General features: G+C 36.4%; 1 protein-coding gene across 1 annotated transcript in view; it reads left to right on the top strand.

The window, feature by feature from the left end:
* PLXDC2 (plexin domain containing 2) overlaps positions 1-23,761 on the top strand; it is a 472,622-nt gene that overhangs the window by 240,879 nt on the left and 207,982 nt on the right. The window contains exon 5 of the mRNA XM_023223192.2: positions 14,108-14,177. Coding sequence (XP_023078960.1) covers positions 14,108-14,177 — 70 coding nt within the window. The remainder of the gene's footprint in view (positions 1-14,107; positions 14,178-23,761) is intronic.

The following is a 23,761-nucleotide window of genomic DNA, read 5'->3' as shown; positions in this document are numbered from 1 at the left end:
GGATGGATGGATGGATGGATGGATGGATGGATGGATGGATGGATGGACAGATGGATAGATGGATGGATGATGGGTGGAAGAATGGCTAGAGATCTAGGTATAGGATAGACGGATGGGTAGATGGAAAGATAGGTAGACAGATATATTAATAGATGGATGGATGGATAGATAGGTAAAGATGATTGATATATTTCTATATTTCTATCTATATCTTTCTATTTATATATTTTATGCCAAGCAATTGCCAATATACTGTTTGCCAGACATAAACATACTCTGGCTTAAATATTTTTTAATCTTTCTATATGTTGGTAGGAATATGAAACAGCAGCAAAATGAAATGGTTGAAGTACTATTCTCTGTCTATCTCACTCTATCTCTGTCATAATGCAGGTAAGGTTTCTGATGAAACTTGTTTGACTTTTTATGTGTTGATTGTTTAAAATTTTTATATTGAACTGTCTTTGATGACATTTCTGACTACTTGAATATACATAGAAAAATTCATTTAAAAATTAAGTTTTCTGGAGATTTCCTTTATTCCCTTCAGGAAAGTAACTCTGCTTCAGTTAGCAATGAGTCTCATATTTGCATAATGTTTAAGTTGGGAGAACTAAATTTGGCTGCTGATGGTGACTTTAGTAAGTTGGTTTTTCATATTGGACACATTTATTTTTTTCTGTGCATCAAAAAATCTGTTGATAAGTGCTCATTTTTCAAAATGATTAAATTGAAAGGCAATATAATTTGCTTTCTCTATTAGGCTATTATCTAGACTGTATGTTTTTGCCTGAGTTCTGTTCGTAATGTCTAATAATAGGTTGCTTTTTATTTACTCTTACGTTTGACTGGTTGAATAAACTTGCTGCATTCTGTCTTTTGAGTTGCTTCAATTCAAATGAGACACAAGTTTATCAACCTGGTCTTACTTGTCTTTGCTCATAGGATTTTCCTCCAGTTTGATAACAGACTGGGATAAATCGTATCTGCATATGTCTCTGTAGCTTAATTTCAGTTGAATAAAGTCTTCTATGTACATAAAGGAAGAAACATACTCGACATAATGTAATATTTTATTGAATACTATTCATATTTTTGCTCTAATCAAATTCTAAATACTCAGAAAATTCGTAGTTGCAAAATAGTAAAGGAATTCTCTTTGGATATTTAAAAGGTGTGTCCTAGTCTTCAGTGTCCTACGAAACAGATGTACACTCCAAAGTAATCATGGATTAATTTGTTTAAAAAATAACAGGGATTCAAAAGCATAGGATTTGGCATCATGAGATCCAAATTCAAGTTTCTTACAACTATGAGACCTTGGGCAAATCCCTAAATTCCCTGTCAATTTCTTCCTGTACTAAGTAGTTGTGATAGTAATGTCTGTCCTGCCTACCACATACAATATATTAAAATGAAATGTTACGGCACTTTATAGTTACTTATGTAGTTTAAGAAATTCCACTATTAATTCATTTTACTTGAATTATACTTAGGTCACTTACCAAACTTGAGGTTAATCCCTTTTGTCCCAAGTATTATTCCAGGGCCTGACTCTTTTTCATTGCACAAAAGTAATACGGTTCGAGTGACTGAGTTGTATTTCTCTGCATGCCTGGGAAACGGGCTGGTGCACGGGCCTGGAAGCCAATAAGTACATGGAACAGTCTACCCCTGTCCTGCCAATGGCACTTACGACAGATTAAACATTCCCTAGGCCCACCTAATATGCTGAAGTTAACTCCTTTTACTGACATAATTACATAAATACATTACTAATAATTTAATCTACTCTTACTATTCTTCCTGAATCTAGGAACCAAATTTTAGACATGGAAAGGACTTTGAAGAGCCTTAAGGACAGCTGCCTTAAGAAATTCACATTGATCCATTTCTTCTTCATGTAAGAAATCTTAGCTTCCCAAAGCAAGAAGTTGCCTTATTTGACAGATCGTATTTGAGTTCCTATTTCATTACAATTTAATCTTATTTCTTCATCTTAGGTCTTTACTGAAGGATGAGCACCATTTTTTACATAACATTAGTCATGGAAGGTAATATAATACATTCTCTGTTACCAGTGATGGATATAAAATAATTCTAGTTAGATAAATATCTATTCACCTTTTAAAGTCACAAGTGAGGCAAACATTTTAGGTTTCTGATAAACCCTGTTAGAAGGTTTCATATTAAACTTTTTTATAACCATAAACGCTGCTAAAAAGGAGACCCCTCAACCATGTCTCAGGTGCAATAAACAAGTGTATTTACTCTGCCTTTCACCTGAGATTCTCTTTTCCAACTTATTTCTTATCATCTTTTCTGTCTTCTCTTCAGGAGCCTATGAAGACTTAGGACAGTTTAATTTTAGATAACATGAGTGTAAAACATATTCTCATCCTAAAGTTATTAAATGATAAAGATGTTACATGACTCCTTTGAAAGAAAATGTTTCATAACAGAAAATTTAGCAAACTGTAAATGGAATATAACTTTTTTAGAGTAAATACATCTGAAAGCAGATAATCTTAATTCTTGTGAAAAATCTTAAATTATAAAATATTGTGTTTGAGGATTGAGATTTCCTGGGCAGGTTAGTATTTCAGTATATTTTTAAAATATTTTTTATACCTGGTTCCAATATCTTTATTTTTGTCTGTTCCTTCCTACCTAATTATAGCATATCACTTAGGTGATGGATGGATAATACCCTATGCAAAATGGCCAAGTGTCTATGTGGATTGTTTTTTCTTTTTTTTTTTTTAAGTATTTATTTATTTTTTATTATTATACTTTAAGTTCTAGGGTACATGTGCACAATGTGCAGGTTTGTTACATATGTATACTTGTTCCATGTTGGTATGCTGCACCCATCAACTCGTCAGCACTCATCAACTCGTCATTTACATCAGGTATAATTCCCAGTGCCATCCCCGTCCCCGGCCCGCGATAATAGGCCCCAGTGTGTGATGTTCCCCTTCCCCAGTCCAGGTGATCTCATTGTTCAATTCCCACCTATGAGTGAGAACATGCGGTGTTTGGTTTTCTGTTCTTGCGATAGTTTGCTGAGAATGATGGTTTCCAGCTGCATCCATGTCGCTACAAAGGACACAAACTCATCCCTTTTTATGTGGATTGTTTATAAACTGCCTTCCCATCAGAATGTCTAGTATGCCTGGAATTCCCAGTCCCAGAGAATAGGCATCCTTTTTTTCATTTTGCTACAGGTGCTCTGTTAGAATTCCAATGGGGCTAGAAGTGAAACCCTATTAGCCACTCTCTATTAATGATAGATTGCCAGAAATTTCCTACCCTGCAGCATCTGTCTGTAAAGAAATGCCAAGTAAGGTTCAAGTTTAATAACTGTGCCAAGGTAAAGCACATTAGTCCTGATTCCATGTGGGCTAAACTGTAGGATGCCAAGGATGTCATAAGGGAGCAATTCTTGGACGCTGTGTTGAGAAGCATCAATTTACTTAGTTTTTCGAAAAAAAATCAGAAAGTTGACAAATGTGGCCAAATGGAAAACATGAATCTGCATTTAAAAAAAGAGGTGGGGGGGCTCTTTATATTATTTTTTGTAACTTTTCTTTCAATTTGAGATTATTTCCAAATAATTTTTTTTTTTTTTTTTTTTTTGAGACGGAGTCTCACTCTGTCGCCCAGGCTGGAGTGCAGTGGCCGGATCTCAGCTCACTGCAAGCTCCGCCTCCCGAGTTCACGCCATTCTCCTGCCTCAGCCTCCCGAGTAGCTGGGACTATAGGTGCCCGCCACCTCGCCCGGCTAGTTTTTTGTATTTTTTAGTAGAGACGGGGTTTCACCGTGTTAGCCAGGATGGTCTCGATCTCCTGACCTCGTGATCCGCCCGTCTCGGCCTCCCAAAGTGCTGGGATTACAGGCTTGAGCCACCGGGCCCGGCCAATAATTTTTTTAAAAAAGAGAAGTTAGCAAAGGAGGATGAAGAAGGAAAATTGAACTTGGTGTAAATTTCAATTTCAATCAGCAATTGAATTTTGAATTATTTAGTCACTTCACTCGTGAACTTTACCCACTGAATTTCAAATATTTTCTAATTGGTACATAATATTTTACATATTTATGGGGTGCAGGTGATATTTTGTTACATGCATAGAATGTGTAATGATCAAGTTGGAGCATTTGGGGTACCCATCACCTAGAGGATTCATCATTCCTGTGTGTTAGGAACGTTTCATCCTAACATGTCAGTGGAGTAGTGTCAAAACGCATGGACTTGGAACCAGACTGCCTGGATGTGAGTCCTCACTTTGCCAAATGTGAGGTTTAACATTGAGCATGTTATTAACTCTTTCTTAATCACTTCCTCATCTATTAAATGGAAGTAATAACAGTACTTACCTCCTAAGGTTGGTCATTAGGACTAAATAATTTAGCATTTGTACAAGGCTTAAAGTGATACCTGGAATAGTGTCCAAGATACCTGTTACGTCGATAATAATAATTATTATGCAAACATTTACCTTTAAAAACAATCATCTTCCACTGACTGGAAATTAGGGAGTTTGTTGCCTGAAAGGCAGATTGTTATCAACTGAGAAAAGGAAGGACCTTTCCATTATCTGAACGATAAACACAACGAAATATTTTTTTGTCTTGCCCTGTTTGAGGATCATTGATCAAGGATGTCACAAAAACGTCACAACCTTCAGGCTTTGCAAACCGTAGTTTTAAAGACACTTGGCTAGCAGGAACCTCTAGATGTCAGTTGTGTCAATGGAAAATTTTAGGGCATACAAGTGCTACCTGGTAAAGTGAGATTATGTTTTCCAGAAACAAGTCTATTCTTCCTTTTAACCTATTTCACTCTTGCCAAAGTTTCCTTACAGCAATGATTTTGGAGTTTCAAAGACCACTTATATAACACAGAGCTTTGTTACTCAAAGTGGGGTTCAGGGGGCAGTATCAGAAGCACCAGGAGCTTGCTAGAAATGCAGGATTTCTGCCCCCTGAATCTGGATCTGAATTGTTACAGGAACCCTAGGTGATTCATTTGCACCTTGAGGTTTGAGAAGCTTGGAGAACTCTCTTGACTTGCTTCTAGGGTAGCATGAAAAATCTAGAAGCAATTCCTTCTGGCTCTCACCCAAACCCCATGTGTCCTTGAAGGGTTCTCTATAAAATCCTGTCACACTCTTTCTGTATCCCTGAACAGCTGGACTCTCTGAACTCTGCCAGAATTGTAAATATCACATAACTAGTATGAATAATTCTCAGCGTTTGCAAGTACAGGCAAGCTACTGTAGCCACGTGTTTGCTGGGAACCATGCAGTAAGAGAGGTCAAAAGATACGGTGATTGTTCACTTATTCTCAAGTTCATGTGCACCAGCATCAGCTAATTGCAAGTGTTTACGTTTTGTTTTCCAATTCATGAATATTCCCTTGAAGAGTGCCATTCAATAGCCAGGATTAATTAAGTTCTAAGTTCTGCTATGTAAAAAGTGCTGAAGGGGTTAGAATTTCTAACTCGGAAAATCAATTCAGTTGATGGACTTTATTCTCAAAGAAGTAGCCAGTTCTTTGTTTGTACATTTGTATATTAATCAGCCCCTTTCCATGAATATTTTGATCTTTTAATTAGGTTTCCAGTGTTTTCAGGGACTGGATTAATGACCCATGTCTGTCAACTCCTCCCAGAGTATAAGAATGGTTAAAATCCCATTAAAAAAAATTCTACGTGGTAAAAGCATTATTATGATCCTGCCCACTGTGCTATTTTATTTTGGGATACACTAGGCTCACTTAGGGCCTGGAAGCAGGATCTTACTTTATGGTATAACAAAGAAGTTTGCAATGCTCTTTTTCAAATATATGCCTCTCCATGTTTTATTTTCCCTCTTTGATATTTGCTTGTTGTGAAAGCCTGCCAATTTTAATGTTTTTCTGTCAACCACATTTTAGTTTATATTACTTTTTTTTTTTATATTTTTAGAGACATGGTCTTGCTCTGTCACCCAGGCTGGATTGCAGTGGTGTGATCACAGCTCACTGCAGCCTGGGTCTCCTAGGCTCAAGCAATCCTCCTGCCTCAGCCTCCCGAGTAGCGGGGATTACAGGCCAACATGCCTGGCTAATTCTTTTTTATTTTTGTGGAGACAGGGTCTTGCTGTTTTGCCCAGGCTGGTGTCAAACTCCTGGCCTCAAGTGATCCTCCTGACTCCCAAAGCACTGGGATTACAAGTATGAGCCACCGCACCTGGCCTACATTACTTTTATAAGCAAAGTTATTTCAGTTTAATAGGGGAATAAAGCACGAAATGACAATTACCATTGAGAATTTTAAAAAAGAAAGTAAATGTTTTATACATTTAGAAGACATGCTCCTGGAACTATCCTTAGAGGGTAAGAAATGAAAACATCTGATCCTAGAATGTGAAAAAAAAAAAAAAAAAAAAATGAAGTCGTTGAGACTGGGCTGGTCACTGGGTGAGCAGGGACCCCCTGTTGTGCCTAGGCCCAGGTGTGGCCAGTGGTGCAATGGCTCAGCCCAGCTTGGTGCTCTCTTAGCCCAGTCCCTGTGATTTGGTGCATTTGATCTAATTAGACTGCTCTTCACCTTTCTCAAATTTTCTCTCTTTTGTGTCTCTGGCCTCATGCGTCTAGGTGCTTTCGAATGATGTTTTACTATTACTAATTTTTAAAGAAAATTATGTTGTTATGTCTACCAAGAGTGAAAGACTGACAATATTAAAGATTCCATATAGAAAACACAGTCACTGAAGGTTTATAACAGGTGGGAAACGAATCACGTAGTATAAAAGAAGAAATACAGAAAATATACAGTTGTCAAAACGCAGGGTTTTGGAGCCCAACATGTTTGGATTGAAGTCTTCGCTCTAATGCCTACTGGTGATTTGAATTTATCACTCGTCCTTTATTTTTGTAAAATTTTGTTTTGAAATAATTTCAGATTTATAAAAAACTTGCAAAAAATTTTTAAAGAGTTTCCACGTAGATTTCACCTAGTGCTGTAAATTTTAACACCGTATGTACCCACGGTACCATTGACAGTCTCAACAAATTTGCATTGGTACTATATTCTTAAATAATCCATGGGCCTTATTCCAATTTTCCTAGTTGTCTGCAAATTATTTTTTCTTATTCAAGATCCAACTTAGGACCCATATAGCATTTATTTGTTAAATATTCTAGCCTCCTTCAATGTATAACAATTCCTCAGTCTTTGTCTTTCATGAACTTGACACTCTTAAAGAGTATTGGCCAGTTATTCTGTACAATGTCCCTGATTTTGAGTGTCTACTCTTGCTTCATGATTAAATGTAGGTCTCTGTTTTTGGCAATACTATAATGGGGATGATATTTTGTCCTTCCTCGTGCATCATATCAGGAGGTACATGATGATAATAAGTCTCATTAGTGGTGAGGTTAATTTTGATTACCTGGTTAAGGTGATGCCTAACAGGTTTTGTCTTTTCACTGTAAAGCTACCATTTTTTCCTTTTGTAATTAAAAAAATCTTGTTGAAAGATGCTTTGAGACTATACAAATGTCCTGCTTCTCATTGTACCTCTACCTGATTTTAGCATTCATTATTGCTAAATACAGGCAAAATACTTAGCATAATGTCTGATATATTAAATGTTAATTTCATTCTTTTAACACCTGCATATACAATAATTATGATTATTTTAATATAACAAAAATGAAGACATCATAACATTGCCTAGAAACATGTCTAATTGAGATAACGATTCTATTAGAAAAACAATTAACCAGAATTGGTTTAATTCTTTAAGAGCTGTGATAATGCACTGGTGTATTTGAAAGAACATAAATCATGTTCAGCTATTTATTAGGAATCAAATAAGGAGCTATACTTGTTTAGGAAACTAGTTTTAAAGAACTATTGCTAGACACCTTCATGTACACAGTATATTGTTATACTTCATTGACTCAATACTTATGATGGTCCAGGTATTATTTGATCATTTGATCCTTATGATAACCTTTTGAAGAAGTGTCTTGACCTTACAGATGAGCAAACTATGGCTTTAAAAGATTAAATAGTCCGGGCACGGTGGCTCACACCTGTAATTCCAGCACTTTGGGAAGTCGAGGTGGGCGGATCACAAGGCCAAGAGATCAAGGCCATCCTGGCCAATAAGGTGAAACTCCATCTCTACTAAAATTACAAAAATTAGCTGGGTGTGGTGGCGCATGCCTGTAGTCCCAGCTACTAGGGAGGCTGAGGAAGGAGAATCGCTTGAACTTGGGAGGCAGAGGTTGCAGTGAGCCAAGATCGTGCCATTGCATTCCAGCCTGGTGGCAGAGTGAGACTCCGTCTCAATAAATAAATAAATAATAAATAAATTTAAAAAATGAAAAAGGTTAAATAATGTATGAAATCGCACAGTTACTAAATACCAAAGCTGAAATGTAATTTCAGGTCTCTGAGACGCCAAACCCATGCTAAAGCATTCAATAATTTGGAAAGAGCGATTAAATATTTAAAAATACAGTTCCATATACTTCCATTAAAGAAGACTATAAAATATGTGTTTTATGATGAATAAAGGAGCAAGACAACAATAATCTATTCTAAGCATTTATAGGTGAATAACTTTTATATGGACCTTACACAGTTTCAATAAAGTTAGTAAATTGTTACATGTATCTTGGAAGAAAATATCACATCCCAGTTAAATTTATCATAGATATATGGTGTTTGTTGAATCATTTTTATGAATTAGAGATGTAAATATTACTGGAAATACACCAATATACTAGAAATATTTATGTAAATAAAGCAAATATAATTTTTCTTTTATTTTACAACTCGCAAAGTTAATACTTGACATAAATAAATGAACTGAAAATAATGTGACAATATTTATTTGATCTTATATTTGAAATTGTTTATTGAAAAAAAATCATAAATACCACTTTACCAATAAGAATAACATCTCACCTATTTGAGAGTTTTAGGAGACAAATACGTGCCCCTCAAACATAATTATTTGAATGAATAAAAATAGAATATTAAAATATGTGTGTAAAACCTAATGATTATTAATTCATTCTTGAATAAGTGGTTGCTCATTGTATTCTTTTGATCCTTTGCCATGATAAACTCATGAGATCAGCAATTATGAAAACCATGGTGACTACTAACTTTCTTCCTGCAAGCCACTTTCAGCAGGCTTATGTCTTATAAAGCTGAAATAAAAAGACTTGGGGAGTCAGAAAAGTATGACTTTATGACGGTAAATAAGAAACTGTCCTAAAACAAAAAGAAGCTTTTATTAGTGACATTTTAAAACATGACTTTGAGGATTATAGATGTGCCCATTCCGCATTCCTAACTCTTTATTCAAAGGTTTCTGTATTCAAGGTTTTGAGGCGTTGACTAATTAATTCATCCTTGCAATACTACTGAGAAATAGGCAAACAAGTCAAATGGGAATTGAGTATATTTTGGATTATAATTCCTGTGTTATTAAAAAAGAATTAGCAGAGATTGTAATAATTAGTGTGAAAATGGATAGCAATTAACATAGGAAAAATATGTAAAGAAGGCAAGAAGAGGTGTAGACACACTCAGAAATCTAGGAGTATGACCTGAAGGAGTCTGATAGTCTGTTGCCCCCAGAAATTGTAATAGGGTATGTTTTGGGAAAGCATGATGTGGCCTTAAGGCACAGTAATATATGATGTAGGTGCCATAAATTTACTGCAAACCACCTGGACTCTGTACACTTCGACCGAGTCTTCAAAAAATGTTTCATAATTTTATTTTCTACCATATGAAGACATAATACTTCTTTTGTTTGTCTCAAAGTTACCATTTCCCCTTCTTTCAAATAGCTAACCCTTTTCCAGAGATTTTAAGAAAGTGGTTAGCAAATTCAGTTGATTTTATTTATACCTTTTATGTTCTTTAATATTTTACTTCAGAGTTTTTATTTTCTATTTTGTCAAGACTCTTAATCCATTTGTTGGGTCTTCCCACCACCATTTTCTTGAATATTTCTTTTTCTTTCAGGTTAAATATTTCTTAAGGATGAAATCCAAGAGCACACAATGTTTAAGCTGTAGTAAATACACCATTGCTTCAGTATTACATTTTTTTTTTTTTTTTTTTTTTTTTTTGAGACAGAGTCTTGCTCTGTCGCTCAGTTTGGAGTGCAGTGGCACGATCTCAGCTCACTGCAAGCTCTGCCTCCCGGGTTCATGCCATTCTCCTTCCGAGTAGCTGGGACTACAGGTGCCCACCACCACGCCCACCTAGTTTTTTGTGTTTTTAGTAGAGACGGGGTTTCACTGTGTTAGCCAGGATGGTCTCCATCTCCTGACCTCGTGATCCGCCCCCTCAGCCTCCCAAAGCGCTGTGACGTTTTCATTGACGTTGCTTTTTATGACAATGCCCAGGGTTCTGTTAGCCTCTTTAGTTGCAGAAGAGTCCTTTCTTTTACATCATATTTGGGGTCATTTATTATTTAATTAAAGGATGCATAACTAATTAGTAACACAGCAAGTTTTCTTACTCACGGCTATCCAAAATGGCTCTTCTTCCTGCATTCATAATCTCAATTGGTGACACTGTGGTTCACCAGTCAATCAGCTAGAAATCTTAGAAATCTGTGCTTGACTCCAGATGTCTCTCACTCACTCCAAACTTTTGAGTCCAATTAATCACAAAGTCCTTCCTGTAGGATTGGAAAGATGAATGTCCCAGCCTCCTGACCTCCGGTTAAATGATTCTGAGGCATGTTTTTGTTTTGTTTCGTTTTTTTTCTCTACTGTTGCTCAGTCCATGGGGACTGAGGCCCAATTGGTTATAATGATAACATGTCCAATACTATACCTGCTATTGTTTTTTTTTTTTTTTTTCCTTTTTCCTTGTCTCACTTTTCCTAGTTCCTTGAGCAAGTGCCATCTGGGATTACCTTCCAAATAAACTGTCTGCCCCTAAGTCCAAATATCAAGATTGGCTTTAGGGGTAATCCAAGCTAAGCCAAGGCTTGAAGAATATGGAAGCCATGACCGACCAAGATTGAGAGCATATTGTCATCAGAAGGGATGTCACGTATCTGTACCACAGACAAGAGCTAAGGGTAGCAAGTGCAAGGAACTAAAAGATGTTGCCTATGGCTGACTGGAGCAGAGAGTATGAGGGCGAAAGTTGTCAAATAGCAGGGACTAGTTCATGGTGTGCCCTAGAACTCATGTTCACCATGTTGGCATGACTCTCAGCGAGAATGGGATTCTAGATTGAATGATTTCAAGTGGGGGAGTGATATGCTAGGTAATACACAGCAGCAAGCCCCAACCATTTTGGCACCAGGAACCAGTTTCTTGAAAGACAGTTTTTCCACAGAGGGTAGGAGGAGATGGTTTTGGGATGGTTCAAGCATATTACCTTTATTGTGCACTTTATTTCTATTATTATTACATTACAATATATAATGAAATGATTATACAACTCACCATAATATAAAATCAGTGAGAGTCCTGAAGTTGTTTACCTTTAATGAGAAGGTCCCATCTGGGTGTAATGGATGACAGTGATGGATCATCAGGCATTAGGTCTCATAAGGAGCATGCAACCTAGATCCCTCGCCAGTGCAGTTCACAATAGGGTTCACGCTCCTATGAGAATCTAATGCTGCCACTGCTGATCTGACAGGAGGCAGAGCTCAGGCAGTAACGCAAGCCATGGGGAGCAGCTGTAAATACAGACGAAGCTTCCCTGGGTTGCCTGCTGCATAGCCCAGTTCCTAACAGGCCATGGCCTGTGGCCTGGGAGTTGAGGCCGTGGCATACAGAATGAATTTAAAGAAAAATAGAGCCATGACACTTATGAGGAAGTTATTGCAATGATAGTGACTGATGTTTGGAGAAGAGTGTCAGTAGTGACTGGCAAGAAATGAATGGATTACACAACTGTTTAGCAGACAGTATCTTCCTAGATTGCCATCGTGATTCCATATCAGAGTGAAGCAGGCAATGGTGTTAACTCAGGAAAACTTGTCATTTCAACAGGGAACCTTCTCAGTCAGAATTATTGATGTATTTGCAAATTTCCTTTGAAGATCTATTTGTCTTCAAGAAAAGGTCTTTAGCTTAAATCTGTATCCCTGTATCTTAATCTAATTCCAAACATATTTGAATACTTACAGTGACTGAGAAACTCATATCCTAGTCTTTTCATTCATATTTGGTGGTAATTGTTAGGGTTCATTAGAGATATATGTTTAAATCAAACTCTGACTCTAAAAGTGAGAATGCATAAGGTAAATTTTACCAATTTACTGATGAGCATGGAAATAAATTAGAATGATGGAAAACAATATATTAAGCAAGTGTTTTTATAAAATTATTCCTGACATCTTTGAGATAAATGATCCTGCCATTGAATCCTTCCTTCATTTTAGGGTTCTTAGTGACCACTTATTTCAGTTAGCTCCATGAAAATGAGTTTTGCTGCTCCTGTTAGCACAAAATAAAAATGATCATAAATCTTTTATAAAGATGAGGCTTGCATTAAAAAGAAAATCTAATTGAAAGTTGCTTTAAATTTTGAGTGATTACTTTTGTGTCAAATAAGTCATTAGAAATCGTGATGGCTATAAAAAAGCAATCATTTGCAAAATTGGAAAAAGCTAAATTCAATATAGATACACTTTTCTACTTTTAAAATTTGTATATTGGGAGAGATACAATATAGTAATTGTGGAATTTTAATGTAATAGCCAGTTACTATAGGTAGTTTGTACATGTGTGCTGTTGGGCTCTCAACCAACTAATTACTTTCCCTCTGGATACTTCTATTTCAGTTGATCATCTGTATTATATTTGGTTGGTGCAAAAGTAATTGCGGTTTTTGCCATTTTTTTTTTTTTTTTCTTGTTTCTTGTCTAATAATAATATATCTACTTAATATCATTTCAAACATAAAATAAAGATTAGGATTTTTTTATGTTTTGGGTTTTAACAGATACATATACACACATATATATAAATATATATATATAAATATATATTTAACATTTTTATATATACATATATGTATATATATATTTAAAAATAGGCACTATATACCTGTATAGTTAAAAACTAAAAGCTAAAGCTCGTGGCCCCATTTTATGAAAACGAAGGGTGCAATCTAGGAACTGTCTCCCTAAATATCTGTAGTGTACTCCAAACCAAGTAAAAGTAGCTCTCCAGTAACCAATATTGTTTATCCTACAGCTCTTGTATTTTTAAGAGTGGACATAATATGCTAAATTTGGAGAGCTGATTGTATTTGAAAGATAAAAATGTCTGCAGGTCAGCCGAGTGTCGTGGCTCATGCCTGTAATCCTAGCAGTTTGAGAGGCTGAGGCAGGTGGATCACCTAAGGTCAGGAGTTCGAGACCAGCCTGGCCAACATGGTGAAACCCCATCTCTACTAAAAATACAAAAATTAGCCAGGCATGGTGGCAGGTGCCTGTAATCCCAGCTACTTGGGAAGCTTAGGCAAGAGAATTGTTTGAACCCAGAGGGACAGAGGTTTCAGTGAGCTGAGATTGTGTCACTTCACTCCAACCTGGGCAAAAGAGTAAAACTCTGACTCAAAAAAAAAAAAAAAAGAAAAGTCTGCAGCTCTAGATCCATTGGTGCAAGACATCTTCCATGAAACTGCTTTTCATTATGGGATGTACATAAAACAAATTAAATATGTAATGATGTAACATAAAATCGCTTGTGATTTTTAATCCAATGAAATCTTGGCATAACATGCTCTACTATTTTTGGAGGAACTAGTCAAACTAAAAAGAACCTCAGAATAAGTTGCTTATCATCAAGACTGAACTGATGACTCAGTGGACAACTAAAATGCAGTGGTGATGTTAACTTTATTCTTTTCACGTACTTCAAACTTTTAACTACCAGAAAAAAATATTATATTATTTAGTACCACCGAGGACTCAGGTTTTAAAAGCAAACTATAATAATTGTGGGGTAAAGTAGAAGCATCTCATTTTTGTTTTAAGTGAAAGACTCTTCATTTCACATTTACTATGCTACACATTGTTGATCTTCTTCTCTGGTGTTGTTTTTTGCAGAGAGTGAATCTGTCCTTTGATTTTCCATTTTATGGCCACTTCCTACGTGAAATCACTGTAGCGACTGGGGGTAAGTGGTTTTCTACCCATTCACCTTAAGTAATCTATGGTTTGACTGCAGTTATTAATTTTAATGTACTCTGTATTTCAAGATGGGTATTTATTGATAAAACCATTGTGTTTTATCACAAAGCCATAGGTATAAATAAAACCAAAGAAAGGGTATTGTTATTGGAAAAACTTCTCAGCAGGAAAAGAAAGTATTTACAATGATTTTCAACCTAGATCACCTCTGCTTTTCTTCGAAATTTTAATTCCTTTTTGGTAGTTTGGTAAGACTGTCCAAATGGCAGAAGTTGGAATAGAGCTAGAAAGAAAGGCTGCTTAATGAAGCTGCTGGTGATCTTAAATTTTCTTTTAATGTATATATTTGCTATATATATGTACATATATAAAATATATATAAACCTATATAATATAAAAATATATAAATATATAAACATAAAATATATGTACATATATATACACACATATGTATACACAAAAACACACAACCATATGCACATTAGCTTTGATCATTTTTTTCCTTGAGTGTTACCTATTTTGATTGACAACTCATTTGAGAGTCTTCAAATAAAGGCTGAAATTCAGCTGAAATGTTTTAAATTTTATTTTTCTCCACCAGCTTAGAGGTTATTTTAGAGATTAGCAATATCCCAGCAAAGTAATTATCATTCTTTATTGTGTATCTCAGAAGTCAGAAATATTTTAATCTTCAAGTGCTAGTAGAAGCGATAAGCAAAATGCCAGGGAATATCCCTGTAGGCTTTATGATGCAGGGGTAGGGAAGAAGGAGAAAAACACATAAAAATGGAACAGTAAGTAAAGAAGAAATTAAAAGAAATTCTATAGATGTACAAAGAGTCTGTGAGCATCTATACCCAAAGCACCATAGACAGAGTCTTTTTCCTCACTGAATCTTACCAGGGGTCTTTTGGATGGTGTGGAAACCATGTTAAGCATTGCCATTTTTTTGGCCATACTTTAATATGAGACCTAGAAGCTACTTAGGATTCAGAAGAAGAAGATTTGTAATCAGAAATATCAACAAGTAAATGGAAGTTTTTTGAGCACCTACTCTGAGTGATGGTAAATAAGTCTACCTCTGCCTTCGAGTTGTGTAGCTTAGTGCAATATTATATAAAGTGAAGCAGAATGTGAGGAATTGCTTAGGAAATACAAGTGATGAAATATGCCCAGGTGCAGTGGCTCACACCTGTAGTCCCAGCTACTTTGGAAGCCCAGGAAGGAGGATTACTTGAGCCCAGGAGTTCAAGACAAGCCTGGGTAACACTGAGAGACCCTATCTCTACAAAAACATTTAGAAGCTTAACCAGGCATGGTGGGGTGCTCCTGTAGTCCCAGTTACTCAGGAGGCTGAGGCAGGAGGACCGCTTGAGGCCAGGAGTTTGAGACTGCACCAAGCTGTGGTCATGCCATTGTGCTACAGCCTGGCTGGCAGAGCAAGACTCTATCTCTGAAAATAAAATAAATAAAATAAAATAATTAGCTGGTATGGTGGCATGCACCTGTAGTCTCAGCTACTTGAGAGGTTGAGGCAGGAGGATCCCTTGAGTCCAGGAGTTTGAGGCTGCAGTGAGCTATGACCACACCACTGCACTACAGCCTGGGCAACAGAGCAAGACCCTACCTCTAAATTAAAAAACAAACAGAAATCAGAAAAAGAAAATACAAATGATAAGCTATGGGTTTCCGGGGATGATACTAGTCAAACATCTCTGAGTCTTAAATGAGAGTTAAGACTACAGAAAAATTGGTGTTTAAAGTGTTTCTTGGAGGATGTCAGAATTTCTATTGTTGTGTAGAGAAGGAAGAGAGGATCACAGAGTAGCAGATTCTGAGTAAATATACAGATGAGGGGAAGGGTAGGGTATGTTTGGGATAGCAAATAATTGAGTTTGAGTTATGTCAGTGGTATCTTTATAAAAGATATGGCATACTAAGATTGCAAAAGTAGGTTGGGTCCATTTTACAAAATGCTGTAAGGGATAGTTTGAGTCGCCAGTCCTTAAGTTTTAAAGTTTAGGAAGATGAATATAGATGTGTGGATAATACATTAAAGTGTAGAAAGACTGAAGTTAGCACATTTAACTGGAAGAATATCGCAACGATTTGTGTGAAAAATATTGAAGTCCTTGGTGATTTTGTTGCTTCAACCCAAGGAAAAGGAATCATACTATTGGTATCAAATACAGAGTCAAGAAGCACTGGCTTTAAGGAGAACCAGTGACTTCAATAGTGAAACTTAAATTTTGTGTGAAAGTAGAAAGGAATATATCTAAATGAAATTGCTCACAAGAAGTATGTCTTTTGACCTCATCGTGTATATCCAGTATAGTGCCAGGCATTTAATTAATTTTGTTGAAGGATTAAATGAAAAGGGGAAGAGGAAAATTGAAAGGTGGCCCCAATAAGCCATGAATCATATCCTGTCCTCTCATGTCATAAAATATAATAGAAATATGATGATTCTAAACTACCAACATTAGGCATGTTTTCTGAAATTTAGGTGAACAGTGTTCTATTGAATTTTTCGAAAAGTGAACTATGAACCACATGTGCTTAAAATGTGTACACACAGTGGTAAAAATAATGACAGCTTTGCATTTTCAATTTCTCAAATTGTTTTACCTTTAAAACTCATGTAGCAATTCAGCCAATATGAAGTAAGTTTTCCCCTAGCAGAGCTGGTGGGATCAAACCCAACCAGATGGTTATATCATCATTGCGACTTCAAAGTGCCATTTTCCTTTGTAAAGAGACTAAAAATAAGTGAAAAAAATCTAGTGTCCTGAATGATCTCTATCTTCTTCAAAGAAAACACTACTATAAAGACACTCCTTTTGTTTCTCTCCTTAAAACATACTAGCATGCAACTTGCATTATGACAATCTGTGCTCTGTTTAGCTCTGTTTAAAGAGGCAAAGCCAAGATAATCTACACATTAACCTGAGTTTCTTCAAAATGAAACTTGAGTCTCATGTAAAAGGTTCCAGCTAAATACATAGCTTGCTTGCTCTTTCCTTGTTCATTTCAGTCAATCAGTATTTCTTGAGCCCCTACAAAACACACAGCACAAGATGCTTCATTATATACAGAGAAGGATAAACTAAGTTCAGGAACTTAGAATCAAAAAAGAGGAAGGGGTATTGATATGGTTTGGCTGTGTCCCCAGTTGAATCTCATCTTAAACTGTAGCTCCCGTAATTCCCATATGTTGTGGGAGGGACCAGGGACCACGTGGGAGATAATTGAATCATGGGGGCAGGTCTTTCCTGTGCTGCTCTCATGATTAGTGAACAAGTCTCAGGAGATCTGATGATTTTATAAAGGGGAGTTCCCCTGCACACACCCTCTCTTGCTTGCCACCGTGTAAGACATGCCTATGCTCCTCCTTTGCCTTCCACCACGATTGTGAGACCTCCCCAACCATGTACAACTGTGAGTCCATTAAACTGGTTTCCTTTATAAATTACCCAGTCTTGGGTATGCCATGAGAAAAGACTAATACAGGCATGCTGCGAATAAGCACTAGAGAAGGCTGACTGCAAGTGCTGAAAGAGCAGAAGCTTGTTGAAAAAGGAGATCATGTTTGTTGGGCCAATTAAGAACAGTCTGGGAAAGTGATAATCTTTGGCCTTGGTCTTAGAGGAAGGTAGAATTTTAGTAGGAAAAGAGGCAGTTGAGAAGAAGTGGAGAAGGAAGAGGCACTCCAGACAAGGGGATGCTGAGTCAAGGGACAGTGCTGAGTCCATATTGGGTATATTTGGAGGGCTGTCAAGTAAATTAGTTTATCCTGAAAAGAGGGTTTGAATGAGTCTAGTGAAGGAGAGTTGCGAAGAGTGATGTGTACTACTTTGGACATTAGAAATCTGGCCAGACATGGTGGCTCATGCCGGTAATCCCAGCACTTGAGGAGGCCAAAGTGGGCGGATCACCTGAGGTCTGGAGTTCAAGACTAGACTGACCAACATGGAGAAACCACATCTCTACTAAAAACACAAAATAAGCCGGGCGTGGTGGCACATGCCTATAATCCCAGCTACTCAGGAGACTGAGGCAGAAGAATTGCTTGAACCTTGGAGAAGGAAGTTGTGGTGAGCCAAGGTAGCGCCATTGCACTTCAGCCTGGGCAACAAGAGCGAGACTCCGTCTCAAAAGAAAAGAAAAAAAAAAGGAAGAAAGAAAGAAATGAAAAGAGAAGAAAGAGAGAAGGAAGGAAGGGAGGGAGGGAGGGAGGGAGGGAGGGAGGGAGGGAGGAAGGAAGGAAAAAGAAAAGAAAAGAAATCTGGATGACAATCAGCAGGCACTGGGTTTCTTAGAGAAGTAGATCTGGCCTGATCTGTCATTGGAAGGCAGGGTAGGGTGAAGGGGATGAAGGCAGAAAAAACGGTTACCAGTTGTTTGAATACTTGCTCATGGGATACAGTGCCTGAACTAGGATGGGTGCAGTGGGAAAAGGCACATGGAGCCAGTGCAAGCAAGACACATCATTTGAGTTGTTAAATCACTGTGGTTGGAAAGACTTACAGACAAAAAAATCCACTAGGATGCAGTGAATCAAGCTAAGAACAGCTTCAAGGACTTCTGAACCACAGACATTTAATGGATCTCTTCTGTGATTGACTAGACAGACGTCATAAGCAGATAGACCTATCTGACAGATGCTTGCCATCCTTACAAATCTTAAAAAGGTTCTTAACCACAGAAGGCTTGGAAGGAAAATGGAAACCACGAGTTGACTGCAGGCCATTCTCAATAGACCTGGGCTGGGAGTTTTAAGTAGAAACACAAAGATGCCTCTTTTGTTGACTGTCAGTTCTTTTTGTGTTTACAAATTCCTCTTGAACCTGTTTCTACATTGGGTGTGGGAAAAATTAAAGTGATATGTTTTCATGGTGAATCCAAGCTGTGCTAATAAATAAAGGGAATGCTTTAAACCATAATCCTCTTCATCTTACTTCATGGTTTTGCCATTTCCCGTATTTCCTTGAAATCTCTCTCTTTCCACACAGACACAAATTTAACACTGAAATTAAGTCAAGATAATGTCTCATGTTATTGCTAAGATCAGCACAACTTAAAAATGGAAAGTTGTTTAACAGTATAGACATATGCATAGTTTACTATGGCCCCTCTTTGTATATGTATTTTACTGTGAATAAGCTTAAGTTTCTAGTTTAAAATGTGAATTACAGCTAAAACATCTGGTCATTTATCTTATAAACTATAAAAATAAAATCTTTGCTTATTAAACATTTTAATATTCGAAAGCTTCAATAATCCATATGTACAATTGAATTGGAAATATCATCTATTTTCTGGTTCACTGATAGTGGAATCTGAAAGCATTCATTTATCTTTCTATATAAAAAATACTTCAGAATACAAATATTTCAAGCACTAGAAAACTAGTTCTCTGTGAATTTCATCAAAACAGTTTCATTAGTGATACCACCAAGATGTGTTTTTGCATACCACACTGCATTATTTTCTTTCTATTTGAATATTTTAATTGGTTCTTTTTTACTATTAGACTGCTAGTGTGATCTTTTAAATGTTCAAAAAATGTAGATTTAAGTTTGAGGATTTGATCTGTAATCAAATAGCTATCCTAGGAATGATATTTTTACCTGAGTCCGTCATGGGTACCATTACGGTGATGAGATGGGAGTATGTGAGATGGGTTAATTATTACTTTATGTAATGGGTAAGAGAAGAGGTAACGTTATACAGATAATTTTGGTCCCAGTATGTAAGTATGTAGAGAGATGGTGATTCTTAATTAAGATAATATGTGGAATTGTCGGAAGTTGGACATGAGATTGAAAAGCAAAGGTGATATGAATTTAAAGCTAATAATGAATGTGTATTACTTATCTTGATCATAGGACAATTTGCCTTCGCTTTCTACACAGGTTTCTACTTACAGATTTCATAAGAAAGCTGTTTAAATTTTAGCTCTGTTTTATTTCATTTGCTACGTAAAATACTAAAATGTTTATTAAGTAATATATTTACATATCTGAAAAATTATTAACGTGGACATTTAAAAAGTGAAACAGACAAAAGTAAAATGTAAATCTCCCTTCTTCCTTTGCCTCTTTGCTCACCAGTTTCCTGCCCAAGAAAAAAATATCTTACTTTTTGAAGTATGGTATATTAAAATTCAAACTTGGAGTCGTTTCCTGTATCTGGCCAATAATCATTAGATTTTTTTCTGTTTAAATTCCCACTAAGAGATTTTTTAAAAATTATAATGCATGTTATCTTCATTAGGTTTTCAGGAAGTATATTACCAAATCTCCCAGCTCCTTTTTTGTTCTAGCTTTCAAGTGGTAATATTTTAATTGTAGTCCCAAATAATATTTCATACTCTTTATAGGGACTTGATTAATAACAGGAATAAAAGTCTTTTTAGGAGAGGAAGAGAGTTAGTTATTACTCATGATGATTGATTTGTAAATACCAACCACATCTTCTTTCACGTGTACAACCCCATAAAACAAAGTGGGGTGTATCCATTAACTTTCTGCATCTAGGGAGAAGGTGAATGGAGTTTTTTCGTATTATTATTATTATTAACAGAGATCACAGGTTATGGTTATCTGGAGATCTATGCATGAATGGAAGACACTAAAGAGATAGATGCTGGATGAAAGTAAATCCATTCCAACTGGCTTCAATAATTTAAAGTTACAAGCTCAAGTCTCAAGGATTCCTAGACAGAAAGATAAATTGCGTGATGTCTTATATGCTGCATCTAAATAATTCTCTGAGATAGACCTCCAAACACCTGAGAGTTCGTCTGAGCTGTCTTCTTTGATAATTTACTCCTCCCTCAAACTGTCCAGTGTCAGCAGTAGATTCAGTAGCTTGAACATTATTATATATTTATGTATTTATTTTGTAGACAGGATCTTACTCTGTCACCCAAGCTGGAGTGCAGTGGCACAATCACAGCTCACTGTAGCCTTGACCTCCTGGGCTCAAGTGATCCTTCCACCTTGGCTCCCCAAGTAGCTGGGACTATAGGCATGCACCACCATGCCTGGCTAATGTTTAGATTTTTTTGTAGATATGGGGTCTCACTATGTTGCTCAGGCTGTTCTCAAACTCCTAGCCTCTAGCAATCCTCCCATATCAGCCTCCCAAAGTGCTGGGATTACAGGTGTGAGACACTGTGCCAGGCTATATTGTTTTGTCCTTCATGAATTGCATATTCACAACCACTTTTGTTTCTCCTGCATGTCTGTTCATACATGCTTTATTTCATTAGCACTGGCTCCTTGCGGCAGGGGTGGGAAGCATAATTGGAAATTAAGTCATTAGGAGACCCAAAGAGGAAGCACCCAGGAGCAAGAGTTGACTCAATAGGAATCAGCAAGAAAAATACAAGAGGCAGAAACATGGGTAGAATGAAGGAGGGCCATTAGACATAAACAAAAGAGAGCAGAACATTGGCATATGATGGATAAGTCATGACTGGAGGACAGGAATAGGGTGAGGTGGATCAGCTGAGACGAGGGTGTAGGTAAAAAATAAGGTCTCCAGGCTCATCCCCTTCCATTGCCATAACGGCCACTGAAGTGTCCACTGATTGCTAGTGCTAGAATACTCCGTTGGGATGTTTATACCAGGAAAACATCATTCATCTTCTTGCAGCAGATCCAGGCTTTCTTGGAAACACGGGCAGTAATATTTTTGCTTGTAGCCTTTCCTAGTCGCTGCAGCAGTAATTCAGATAAATAGCAATTTTACACAGATGCTTAAATACATCACCCAATTTAAAATAAAGGTTGTCTAAGTGACTCTGTTTAATTAATAAAGTAACAATGTATGCCAGATGCTCTAACATTGTCCAATCCTGGAAAATAAAGGAAAGAAATACTAAATAGTGCAGGACTGACATTAGACCCTGGCCATTTCAGAAATGAGTTCAAAAGAGCTCCCTCCATTCCTACTTAAGCCAGAAATTGAGTTGCACTTTCTTAGAGAAGGAGTCAGGCTTCCAGGTTAAGATACATAGACTTTTGAATCTGAAATACTTCATCAGTTCCTAAGCCAAGCCAACCATAACTGTGTGATCTTCAGCAAATGACTTAATCTCTCTGATCTCAGTTTCCTTACCTATAAAATGCACAATAAAAGTACCTGGTTCATAAATTTTTTGTGATGATTAAATTAATTAACATATGTTAATGATACCTGTTTAGTAGAAAATGCTACATAGATAGCATACGCTATTACTGCATTTTTTTCCACATGTACATTTTCTCTTTTATTTCTTTTCAAAATGCTTTTTCTTTAAGGCCTGTGCTGTCTTTTTAGGTTGTCTGTTGTTTTCTTTGATGACCTCATTCATTAGATTTCTCTCCATAAAGCATAGAAAGGGTCTCAAGGAATGTTTAGGAACATAACCCATTGTCATCTCTAACTGCTCCTATTAAAGACTGGCTCAACCATTCGTGTCTAGGAAGTAGAATAGCATGTAAATAACTTGGGAAGTCCACTTGATCAGCATGGCTATATCTGTCATTTCTTGGTGCTGTTCAGAATCTCTCTAAAGACTGTCCCATGACGACATTTTGCGACTCTGGGACACCGTCTGGAAACCTTAGAAAATTTAGCAATTTTGTAACACATGGTAGAATCTCGAAATCTTTCTCTAATTGTGACAGCATAGTTTATAACTGGGTATCAAGCATTATAATCAGTAAGACATATATATTATTATACCCACGTATTCATTCTATCCTTTGTATAGCAAGAATTGTAGGGCCAAGTTATGAAAGCGTAAAGATAGTCAAGGGTGAAACAATTGGGATGGGAATGGACATCCCCCTTGGTAGCAGCCAGGTAGCCTTGAGGTTTATTTAATTGCTAACAATCCAGTTTAAAAATGTATTCAAGATCCAACCCCAAATGCAAAGTTAAATGTTAGTCCAATTTCTGTGTAACATTTTGCCTTTGAACTGGGAAACAGATTTCTCTATATGTAGTCATTATTTCATTACTACCTTTATTTTCAAGATCTTTTTCTATTTTTTTAATACATTACAGAAAACTAGTTGGTATAAAGTTAAAGTAGCTAAAAAATATCCTCTCACTTAGAGCTATATAGCTCTGGAATTGAGACATAGTCATAAAAAAAAAAGATCTAAATATTTTATTGGCTAATTCTAATGGGGTTATGATGGGGTTAGATTACTTTGTTGATGTGAATAGCCTGAGGGCTACAGAGAAATTTTCATTTAATCTAATGCTGGAATTATTGTTCAAATGAGAAGCTTCTCCTGAAGGCAAAGAAAATGGAAGAAAATGTCTTTTAATTGGCTTATTGTCAATTTCCAAAGCTAATTTTAAAAGTAAGCACAATTTAGTTAATAGCTCATAAAGAAAATTCAAAGCACTTTTAGTTGACTCCAGAAAAAATGTAAAATTAAGATAATTTAGAGCCATTAGATTTTGTAAAAAAAATGTAAATTATAGAGTGAAAACATTAAAAATATTTTAATTGTAGCAAAATATGCAAAGCATAAAATTTGCAATTTATGAATGTACTGTTTATGA

This window comes from Piliocolobus tephrosceles, chromosome 9 (genome assembly GCF_002776525.5).
Source record: "Piliocolobus tephrosceles isolate RC106 chromosome 9, ASM277652v3, whole genome shotgun sequence".
Taxonomy (NCBI): domain Eukaryota; kingdom Metazoa; phylum Chordata; class Mammalia; order Primates; family Cercopithecidae; genus Piliocolobus; species Piliocolobus tephrosceles.
The sequence above is the reverse complement of the archived record's forward strand: the minus strand, read 5'-3'. Positions and strand labels throughout refer to the sequence as shown.